Genomic DNA, 11,993 nt, shown 5'->3' on the forward strand with positions numbered 1-11,993 from the left:
ATTCACAATGAAATTAAAATTAAAACGCTTTTTTTTTACTCAAATGAAAATCAATATATAAAATATAAAAATAATAATATAATAAAAAAAAAATTATATATGTATATATATATATATATATGTTATATATATTATAGTTTTAGTCAACTATATTAACCCTGAATGCAACACATTTAAACACACAGGTGAAAGTGAACACTAATGAATATTTGAAGAGAGTGAAACACACGCACACACACATTGATCTTCAGTTCAGAGCCGCTTGACACACGAACATGGACTCGTCTGTGAGTAACAACACACTCATAATCTCATCTATTTGATGCATTTCTGCTCGTGTTTTGTGTGAAATATGAGTTTAACGCTGATTGGGATGATTTCTAGCGTGTGTGTTTGTGTGTTGTAGGTGGTTGACGCAGGAAGAGCTGAGGAAGAGTGTGAGACAGCAGACAGGAAGAGGAACCTGCAGGACCTCCTCAGACAGGAAATGGACATGCATCTTACTGGTAGGCATGAGGAGACTCACATCAGTCTTTCAGATGATGATGGTGATGATGATGATGATGATGATGTCAGAGGGCAGGGCCAGCATCCAAAGGAATCAGGAGAGAGTGAATGGTATCACACAGCTGAAAGAGGAGATCAGGTTACAGGAGACGCACAGAGAATCCGACCAATCACACACCACCAGCACAGTGAGTGACCAATCAGGAGACACTGCGGAGAAACTCAATCCACTGCTGACACCTGATAACAGTTAATCATCTGACTTCTGCCTCCTCTACCCTAGTACAATATTTATTATTTTAAGTGAGCTTTTATTTTTATATTTCAGTTATTATTTTAATGTTTGTTTGAGTTTTAGACATTTTATTTAATAATTGTATTTTTTTATTTTTTTATTTTTATTAGGTCATCTTATATATATATATTACTAAAACTATTTAAAATTATTTTTGGTAATTTAAATAAAGCTGAAATGAAACAAAATACAAATATTACATGAACAATGACAAATAGAAATGTTGCTAAATATATATTTAGCTTTTATTTAGCAACATTACTATTTCACTATTTCTATTTAAATTACCAAAAAATTATTTTAAATAGTTTTAGTAATTTCAGTAATTTTATTATATGATTTTCTCATTGTTATTAGATAGTCTTTTTTTTCATATTTCTATTCAGCTTTATTTTTATTTGTAGTTTTTGCACTTTAATTAAACTTATTTCTTTCAGTTAGTTTCCAAGGCAACATTTCTATTTGTCTTCTATTTGATAGATTTGATTTCAGCTTTATTTAAAGAAACGATAGTTTTAGTTAACAATACCAACACTGGTTGCTCATATAATTTGTAATGAAGAAGTTGAATTAAATTAGAAAAATGCAAGTAAGCACATACAGTATGTACTACCAAAAATTTTAAATAGTTTTAGTAATTTCAGTAATTTTATTATATGATTTTCTCATTGTTATTAGATAGTCTTTTTTTCATATTTCTATTCAGCTTTATTTTTATTTGTAGTTTTTGCACTTTAATTAAACTTATTTATTTCAGTTAGTTTCCAAGGCAACATTTCTATTTGTCTTCTATTTGATAGATTTGATTTCAGCTTTATTTAAAGAAACGATAGTTTTAGTTAACAATACCAACACTGGTTGCTCATATAATTTGTAATGAAGAAGTTGAATTAAATTAGAAAAATGCAAGTAAGCACATACAGTATGTACATAATCTGATCAACCAGTGAAACATAAACTACAGATGACTCGTCTTTATGAATCTATGTGAAATTATGATTGTTTATAAACAATACAAAATGCATACATTAAAATAATCTCCCATTTATGAAAAAAAAAATACTCTACTTCATGATTTCTTAAGCACTAGTGTGTGTGTGTACCTACTTAACCATATTTTGGGGATAAATTTGTACCCAAAAGTGAGCAAAACCTGACAAAATTGCCAAAAACCTCCATTTGGGGACGTCCTCATTTGTAAAACTGGTATAAAAAATAAAGTAAACAAAGTTTTTTTGAAATTGTAAAAATGCAGAAAGTTTTCTGTGAGGGGTGGGGGTGGGTTTAGGTTAAAAAGTGTATAACTATCTGTATATAAAAACAATCGAAGTCTATGTAATGTCCCCATTTAGATAGCTAAGTAAACGTGTGTGTGTGTGTGTGTGTGTGTGTGTATGTCTCTCAGGCGGATCATGAGAAACTCCTGGAGCGCAGAACAAGACTGAGAGAGACTCACGAGAGACTGATCGAGAATGAACTGATGAAGATGGAGAGAGAATTACAGGAGGAGCAGGTGAGAGCGGCGGACATCATGAAAAAGAACAAAAATCAATACATCTAAAAAAAAATACAAAGTCATGTATTTATATCAAAATGTTCTCCCTATTCACCTTTGTGTGTGCTTTAAGCTTATTGTGTTTTTAATAAAACAGATATGTCCAGTCCTGGCTTCTGATTGGTCAATGCGTTTATAAAATGTTGTATATAAATAGTTGTCAGTGTTTTAGACCTATAACAGTTATCATTGTGGCTTTCAAGTGAGTTCTGGTTGAGGCAGACAAGCAGTACACAAGCAGAGCTCAAACGGGCCGTTCTGATCATGTGACTGACTCTGTCCCGTCTGCAGATGGCTGGTGTGGAGGGCGAGATGTCATACCTGCGCAGAGAGAGACACATCCTGGTTCTTCAGATGGAGGCGCTGCGCAGGGAGAACCAGCAGGTGTATGCAGACCTGGAGAACCAGAAGCGACAACACCAGCAGCAGATCAGTAACCTCAGAGAAGAGAGTCTGCAGGTGAACATCTACATTTATGCTGTTTTCTTTTTTATTACAATGTGTTTTTATTTATGTTGATTTTTTAATTTAATATTACAAGATGGTAGTCAAATTACAATCAGCTATAAAAAATAAAAGTTTCGTAAGGGGAGATGCCATAGAAAACCATCTTTGGTTCCTCAAAGAAGCTTTCAGTGAGCAGTTCTTAACAGAACCATTCTTATCCTTAGTGTGAAGAACATTTTAAGAAACTAAAGGACTTTTATTCCAATATAACTAAATATATGAACAGAAAAAAAAATAGACTCAATCAAATTATTCTAAACACAAAAACAGGCATATCAAAGAGCACAAAATTATCACAGGTATATTAACACAATTATATAACAAATTATATTTATTAAAAATCTAAATCAACAAAATCCCAGCTTTTAATTCTTAATTTTCAACAAGGCTTTTAGATAATGTATGAAATATTTTTTTTTGAAAATTACAAACGTGTGTGCAATATTTAATAAATATTTGCTTATATATATATACAGTGGGTACGGAAAGTATTCAGACCCCCTTAAATTTTTCACTCTTTGTTATATTGCAGCCATTTGCTAAAATCATTTAAGTTAATTTTTTTCCTCATTAATGTACACACAGCACCCCATATTTATCAAAGAGCACAAAATTATCACAGGTATATTAACACAATTATATAACAAATTATATTTATTAAAAATCTAAATCAACAAAATCCCAGCTTTTAATTCTTAATTTTCAACAAGGCTTTTAGATAATGTATGAAATATTTTTTTTTGAAAATTACAAACGTGTGTGCAATATTTAATAAATATTTGCTTATATATATATATATAAAAGCAAATATTAAATATATATAAGCAAATATTTATTAAATATTGCACACACTTTGTAATTCAAAAGAGGTGACTTTATTGTTGCATAATTTTGTGGCTAAAGTGTTATTTAGCACTTTGGTTGACTCTGCCATTATTAAATGTGCTATATAAAGAAACTAAACTAACTATTATAGCGGCGACTTTTTCCCAGTTCTGAAGGTGACACGTGACATGAGACACATTTATGCTCATGCAACTGAAAACATGAAAAGGAATGCAAATAAATTTAGCGCTCACATAAACTTTCAGAATCTGAAATCAGATTGGATTCATTCAGATTGATTCCTAATTGAAAACTGACATCACTTTCAGTCTGTTTCTCATACAACCATCAACAATCAACATATTAATAAGAAATCAAATTGTTCCTCATACAAGCCATCATATTAATTTGAAGAATATCGTGTATACACACACACACACACACACATTATGTAACTGTATTTCCTTTAATATATCATTATTCTGTCATCTAGTGGTCTGAATGGGTGTTTTTGTGCTGGATGTGTGTAGGTGTTCAGAGTGTTTCGTGAGGTTCTGGAGGAACAGAGGTGCAAGTCTGAGAGAAGGTACAGGGATCTGCTGTTAGACGCCATTCAGGATGCTGTTCATCTGTCCTCACAAAACCTGCAGCTCCAGAAAGCTCTCAATCCCACTCCATGACACATCTGATCCAACGCTTATTAATTCATCTGTGGGTCTTAAAAAGTCTTAATTTGCCCTTCCATAAATGAAGAGCTAAAAACATCTTAAATCAAAGCAGAAACTCTATAGAAATTCGTATGGTCATGGCATTAAATGTTGCATGCAGTGCAAAAAGAATATCTTCCACACTGTCTTTTTCCCCCAATACAAATATCTAAACATCTTTAATCACAACACATTTACAAACCGAACAGTATGATGTCTTGCTTTCTGAGAAATTGAACTAAATAAAGTGAGTTTATGCTTTAAAACAAAAACAAACATCTGTCAAGCTGGAATGAGAACTTGTTTTCTTTTCGAATTAAGTAGATTTTTCTGATTTTTCTCAATACCTCAATATTCACGAAACACATCAGAGACGGTGTTGTTATTGTTAACTAATACTAAGACTATTAAAAACCCATTTATCTTTTTGTTAATTGAAATAAACCAGAAATAAAACATACATTTTAGATGCAACGGAAATAAAATAAATGTAAGTTGAAGTAAAATAGTAAAATTTCAAATATGGAAATAAAAATAAAGCTAAATGTTGGCAAAATAAATTAAATAAAATGACAAAAAAAACAAAACAGAAAATATAAAAATAAAACAAATTCAAAATATTAATAAATAATATTATAGTATAAAAAAATAAAACAACGATCAGAAAGACACAGCATTTTTCTGTACAATAAATATTAAACACCTCATTATTAAAAACACTTGACTAGGCCACTGAATGATCCATTATATTTATTTGCATAAATATGCCTTAAATAAATGTGTGCTGTACCATTCATTTCAACATTTATTTTGAAAATAAAATACTGCATATGAATAAAAACAATACATTAGCAGACATTCAGTCTTGATGAGACTCGTTCATTCACAGTAAAGATGCACTTCTAGAAGGAGGACAAAGGCAGAAGACAGAGATATCTGAGGGCACATGCTGAAAAAATAAACAATAAAATCAGCAATAAAGTCATCTTTGGTGGCGTCCCATCTACCTGTAATACAGGTATACGGCCCATCCAATCAGCAGCACGGGAAACAGGAAGTAAGGTGTGAGATGTATTCCCAGAATCCCCCATGACAACACGCCATTCACCAGCATAGAAGAGATGACAAACAGTCGCGTGATTCCCGTTCCGTGTTTCATGACGACGGACACGAGGAGCCCGTTAGCAGCCTGTCCCACAACAATGAGCCACACGAGAGTGGAGAAACCCTCAAAAAAACCACTGCCGCCCGCCGCCAGAGAGATGAGACGCCAGATTGATTCCCACGCCGAAGACATACAGGAACAAGTTCTGGAGACTCAAAGGCAGATGCTGGGTTTCCAGCACCCGTTCGGTGTAAACGCCGGCCAATCCTGAGATGAAACAATAGACAAGCACCAACAGCAGACCCCGGGATGAGACGTGAAGCCTGACGGCGGATTCGTCTGACGCTTCCCAATCCAAACTGGAGTAGCTGTGACAAACTCGGGCAGTTACGGCGCCACCGTCAACACTGATATTTTGAGGCAGGCTAGATTCCCAGATGCCAAGAGAGCTGCGAACGAAACCACGAGCTTGATGAACTCGATCAGAAGCACACATGACGACAAGCTGAAGGGAACGCGGCCGTGAGGGAGATGAGAGGAGCGTGGGAACCGTAAATAAGAACCAGGAGAAGGAGGGTCTTCTGCGAGGAGGTTCTGCTTCAGATGAACCAACATTATCTATCATAATCATGCAACAGCTGCTTCTGAAAGTACAGGAAGAAGTTCTACAAAAGACTGAAACAAAGCACCGGGACAAGCGTAAGTCTTCAACGGTGAAGTATGAAACAAAACGGACATGATGCTAGAGCTGCATGATTTGGGGCTAAAAATCTGATAAGAATTTTAATAAAAATTTTGATTGAAATGATTCATTTTTATTTTTTTGAGGTTTGCTGTGCTAGTTTGTAGGACTGCACAATTTGGCCAAAGATTTTGTGATTATATATCCATATGATTATAAAATAATAACAACAATAATAAAAATTACTAGTTTTACTACTCTAAATAAAAATATGAATATTGTAATTTCACTGAAAAAAAAAGAAGAAAAAAAATAAGAGTATTCAAGAAAAATTATATTAATTATTAATACTATTAAAAATAATAGTATAATACTCTACATATATATGTGTATAAGAATTTTATTTTACAGTACAGCTGTAAAATTACTTTTTTTTACTAAATTGTTATTATTGCTACTAAATAAATATACAAAAAAGAAATATTACCACTGTAATTTCAATGTAAAATAAAAAATTTGTACTTAAGAATGATATTATAATATAATAAATGTATCTTATAGTACAGCTGTACAATTTTTTTTTTTTACTAAATTATTACTAAATAAAAATGACAAAAAATATTACAATTGTAATTGCACTTAAAAAAGTATTTAAGAAAAATAATATTATAAAACAAAAATCATGTAACATTTTTAACTGTAAAATTACAATACTAATATTTATGTGTCTTAATTTCTTCATTTTCAAATGTTAAACCGACTGAGCACAGTGCCACATTTCACTCTGAAACACGCATCACATATTTATTTAATTAAATGGCCATTGCAATTTGATAATCGTACTAAGCTCTATTGTGATTTTGATTTTATTCTGATTAATTGTGCAGCCCTACATGACGCCCACTTTTCATCATAACAGTCTTCATTATTCAAGTCCAAATCCACGCTCATATATAGACCTCGAAACACGGTTTTATCTAATCCAACAGTATTGTTCAGGAGGGAAGGAGCTCTGATGTGACGCTGAATGACACAAAAGCAAGCAGCAATGGCGCATGTTCTCCTCTTCAGTCTGAATTTGGTTGCTAAGGAGTTGTTAATCACTCGGTCCTTTCTTCAGAGAGTTCAGGAAGTCTCGTAGGCTCGTCTCGATGTTGGGCACCTGATAGTTCTGAGCGGCGTAGATTCCCGTCAAGGTTCCCAAAGCCACTCCCAGGATGGCTGAGGAACGCAGTTTGGAAATCACATACCCGGCCAGGAATCCTTTCAGGAAAGGAGACGCTAAAAATGAGCCACCCTAAGAAACACAAACAGGACAGCCCGTTTCAGCTGCTGTCAATCTTAATGTATATGAAGTGCAACTTGTTTAGAAAATACTACTTTTTCTTATTTTTAATTGGACAGGAGTTTTTGGACTGGGGTCCGGGGATGTCAAGGGGGTGGTAGGGGGTCCGTAAAAAAATTGGGGGGGGATTTATTTATTTTTTTACAAAATACACTTAAGCTATTATGTATTTTTTATTCACTAAATTATATTTTTTATAAAATTAATAATATAATTACAATAATACATACAAAAACAATAATAATATTCATAAATATTTTGCTTTCTAAAGACAGGTAAAAAAAAAAATCATCATTTTTTTTCAAGAAAATATTTTAACAATTTGTTTTATTTATTTATTTAATTCGGAAACATTTATTTAATGTTGTTGTCATAATCAGGGTGATTAGTTAACTAAAACCATGAAAAAACTTGTTACTTGAAATAAAAGATAAAGATTTTTTTTTTTAAATATACCTATTTTAGGCAAGGCAACATTTCTCATTTTCACATAGTTTATACTAATGTACTAAAATAACAAAATTAATTAATAAAACTGAAATAAACATTAATAAAACTTATATTAACAAATAAAAAAAAGATTAAACTATCAAAAACACACAAAACTACTAAAACTTTAACTAAAATTAAAACGAAAACAGAAAATATAAATGAAAATACAAACAATATAGATCAAATTTAAAATTTAAATACTAATAAAACTACCAAAAACAGACAAAAAAATGAAATCAGAATTTTTTTTTTTTTTTTAAACTAATAAAAATTAAAATAGTATCTTTATACTAAAATAAAACTGGTCATAATAATAATAATAAATATAATATTATCCTCACATAGTATAAATAGATTTTATACATAAAAATGTACAGCTACCTTTATATTTATCAATGGGGTCCCTCACAAGGGGACCATCTCATTACAAAATAAAACTATTCATCAGTACAGCACCACACTTTCTGTGTGTGTTCTTTAGTAATATTTAGGATCAGTCGTGGTTCTGGTTCTGTGGTACCTGAGGGATTCCAGCTTGAACCTCATTCTCCACCTTCTTCTGGATCTCCTCAAGCTGGTCTTTGAGCTGAGCCAGATCCTTCAGTCGGGTCACCGGATCCTGAAACAGACCGGTGACCCAAACCATGCTGTTAGATATGATTAGACAACACAGATGACAGCTTGACGACAGTGATCCGTTTTACTCGATGTCAAGGCACTTTCAGCCCTGGTTAACGAGATCTTATGTTTGATGTTTTGTTTTCTATGAGAGCTGTCAAATGCCAAGAGTTCAGAAACACAGCAGTGACTTTACATAACTCCACTAAAGCTTTACAACAGCGCTAATTAACAAACAGCAGCTGCCATTGATAGCACAGCGCTTAAATATACACGACACACCCGACTTGTTCTTATCTGTACAGTAATTCATTTTAAAACAGGGTTTGCTTTACAGACAGCTACACTTTCTCTCACCTTGTCCTCCGCCATACTGCAGAAATGACAAACGATTCAATCTGCGCTCGACTCGCCTGGTCTGAATCTGAATCATCACGACTCGCTCGAACACCACACACAAATCACGCCTGACTGCTGTGAATATATTTTATCTTATTATGTTTTCGTTAGAATTAACAATATAAGCAAAAAAGAAGCGTTATGTATAAATTGCAATTATAAATACATGAGCTTCTCAAAATAGACAAAGCTTAGCGACTCGAAATCTCTGTAATTTCTCAGGTATGAAGGCTCGAGAGTAGAAATAATAAAAATCACATTATAAATCTATATGCTTTTTCAATTAAATGCCTATTAAAGTTTTTCAGTGTCATTACTGATGTGTAAATAAACGATGCTAAAGTAGACAGCGATGTCACGTGATACCCGTTACTTTTCTCATCGCTCTTCACGGTTGCCCAATCACTGTCGCTCCTCATTACAGTTGTGTGTTATCATTCAATAGAGATTGAAGGGGATGGTTTCTGTTTGCGTCTCAGGAAAAGATGCCTGTAATCAAAAGATTTATATGATGCTAATTTCTCTTGGATACAAACGCCAACATTATGAAAACATGTCAAGTTTTGAACACGACTCAACGGAAGAATCGCCTCTCGACGCCACCAAGCGCCAACTGCGGGAAGAACAGTTTTATGTATCCTAGGAAAGTTATTAACATAGATATGTGTCACAACATGGCTTTTACATACATGTAAAATTAAATAAAACAGTGTAAAAATATCGCTTGAACCCGAGGGCAAAATAAAAGTCGTACTGTATTCAGTTGCAGCCGCTGCAGACCAAACTCTCATTGGGCCTCCAGTTGTTCATCTGATCTCTCCTCCGCCATTTTACAGCACTATACTGCAGGAAACACACGCTAAAACAGCGACTGAACCCTCGCCCCGCACACACACATGAACCGGACCGCCGGTCCCGCAGCTTTAGCGCCGGTGTGAGGAGAGATTCGCCTGGATTTGGACCGATCCCGCGCTCGCTCCGGTAAGGCTTCAATAAGAGACGCGCTCATTGGCCGCGGACAGTCAGTATCAGCGCTCAACAATAAGCGACATCGGGAGCGAACAAAACACACTCGGACGTGCCCGCAAACACTCCGACACCCGCTTTAACCACTTAAACTATGCGTTTATGTAAATAAACTGCAGTTAAAATCATATATGTGTGTATATTTGTGTGTGTGAAGGCGGTAATGTTGCTGTTGTTTACCTGCATCTGCTCCAGCTGCACTCCAGTAGCACACTGTTAACTAATACTAACAACTATTACCTTGTTTATAAAATAGTACCATGTTTTGTGTATGTACAATAGTAATACCATAGTATTCCCTGAAGTACATTAGTATCATGTAAGGAATGTAACGAAACCTGTCAAGAGCAGCTCCACATCGATATTTCTTGACAAAATTAAATAGGAAAAAATATTTATAATAGACTTTCCAAAACCTTGTAATCACCCGTTTTAAAGGATAAATCCAGTGAACAGTTAATCCAAATGATACCTCCCTAATTTTATTGGTAGTACATAAATGACTTGATTTTAAAGGCCTCTATCCTAGTTCTTTGATTCTCTTTCTCTGTGTCTTCAGAGATGGAGGCCATCTATGGGGAGATGGAGGTGGAGAGCTGCTACACGCTTCTGGAACTTCCTTCGCCCAAGAAGAAACGCAAGAGCAAAGGCAGCGTGGAAAACTCAGAAAAACCCAAGAAGCCCAGGTAGATCTTCCCTGAGAAACATGAACACACAGGCAGTACACTTGTATTTGTTTTCAGGCACTAACGGCCCGTCTGCTGTCACAGGTCAGCATATCTGCTGTATTACTTTGACGTGCATCAGAGCATCCAGCAGGAGCATCCGGACCTGCCGCAGTCTGAGATCAACAAATGCATCAGCGACAGCTGGAAGAGGCTGAACGTGGCGGATCGAGGTTATTACCTAGAGAGAGCGCGCATGGAGAAAGACGGCATTGACCCAGTAAGCCTGTTAACTGAGTATGATATGTACTATAAATGATTAATGCAGTTACCTGTACTTGGGTAGTTGCATTTTCCTGCAATTGACATGAAAAATTCTTATGAAGTAGAAGACAACTTTTGTTTTTATTCATCAAAACTGTTTACATTTTGAAAGTTATGAATACTATATGGTAGGGCTGCACGATTAATTGTAATATGTCTTAGTGCGATTATTAGTGCGAATAGTGTGCAAAGGCTGTGTTTAATGAAATAAATAAGATTTCAGAGTGAAGCACGGCACTGTTTTCTTTTTCTACCATCTTCCCAAACTTGTGATGAGAAGTGCTTATAAACTGGCTGCTATCCACAAAAAAATAAGCTTTATGGTCACAAAATAAAAGATTGATGGTTTAACATTTGAAAATGATGAAATTAAGACAACCCTAAATATTAGTATTGTAATTTTACAGTGCTGTACTGTAAAATAACATTCTTTTATTATTTTTCTTAAATACTCAGTTTTTATTTTACAGTGAAATATTACAATTATAATATTTAAATTTGTAAAAATATTTTATATAATAATAATAATAATAATTATTATTATTATTATTATCAGGGTTATTATAGTTAACCAAAACTAAAACCATAAAAAAATTGTTATTTAAAATAAAATAAAAATAAATTAACATTAACTGAAATAAAATATTAAATTAAGAAAGAAAGAAAGAAACTTGAGCTTATTTTATTTCAGCTAGTTGCCAAGGCAACATTTCTCATTTTCGTTTAGTGTGACTTGAAGTACTAAAATATCTAAAACTAAATTAAATAAAGCTAATAAATAATTAAACTATATAGACATATTTTAAAAAATAATAAAAATGATAACAACATAATTAAACATTTTAAAATTAAAGTGAAAACAGGAAATTAAAATATTAACAAATTATAAAATTATGAAAATATTAACAAAAACTAATAGTATATATATGATATAATTTTTA

At 33.4% G+C, this 11,993-nt stretch overlaps 2 protein-coding genes and 1 pseudogene across 2 annotated transcripts in view; 2 read left to right on the forward strand and 1 right to left on the reverse strand.

Annotated features, from left to right (window-relative positions):
• The first annotated feature begins 275 nt into the window (after positions 1-275).
• Positions 276-4,594, forward strand: LOC107747125 (trichohyalin-like). Its single transcript, XM_016561550.1, has 5 exons — positions 276-287; positions 407-646; positions 2,208-2,315; positions 2,649-2,816; positions 4,220-4,594. The coding sequence occupies exons 1-5, from the start codon at positions 276-278 to the stop codon at positions 4,367-4,369; spliced, it is 678 nt and encodes a 225-aa protein (XP_016417036.1). The 3' UTR covers positions 4,370-4,594.
• A 586-nt stretch (positions 4,595-5,180) lies between these two features.
• Positions 5,181-6,411, reverse strand: LOC107747101 (probable UDP-sugar transporter protein SLC35A4; annotated as a pseudogene).
• A 3,323-nt stretch (positions 6,412-9,734) lies between these two features.
• Positions 9,735-11,993, forward strand: part of hmgxb3 (HMG box domain containing 3) — a 25,299-nt gene continuing 23,040 nt past the window's right edge. Inside the window, exons 1-3 of the mRNA XM_016561528.1 lie at positions 9,735-10,018; positions 10,623-10,749; positions 10,834-11,008. Coding sequence (XP_016417014.1) covers positions 10,625-10,749; positions 10,834-11,008 — 300 coding nt within the window. The 5' untranslated portion in view covers positions 9,735-10,018; positions 10,623-10,624. The remainder of the gene's footprint in view (positions 10,019-10,622; positions 10,750-10,833; positions 11,009-11,993) is intronic.

Source organism: Sinocyclocheilus rhinocerous, unplaced genomic scaffold (assembly GCF_001515625.1).
Source record: "Sinocyclocheilus rhinocerous isolate Xijiao unplaced genomic scaffold, SAMN03320098_v1.1 scaffold168, whole genome shotgun sequence".
Classification (NCBI taxonomy): domain Eukaryota; kingdom Metazoa; phylum Chordata; class Actinopteri; order Cypriniformes; family Cyprinidae; genus Sinocyclocheilus; species Sinocyclocheilus rhinocerous.

Excerpts from the sequence above, each read along its gene's own strand:
- LOC107747125 (XM_016561550.1), top strand. Across the intron at positions 2,316-2,648 it reads GAGAATTACAGGAGGAGCAG|ATGGCTGGTGTGGAGGGCGA; the intron begins GTGAGAGCGGCG and ends TCCCGTCTGCAG. Across the intron at positions 2,817-4,219 it reads TCAGAGAAGAGAGTCTGCAG|GTGTTCAGAGTGTTTCGTGA; the intron begins GTGAACATCTAC and ends GGATGTGTGTAG.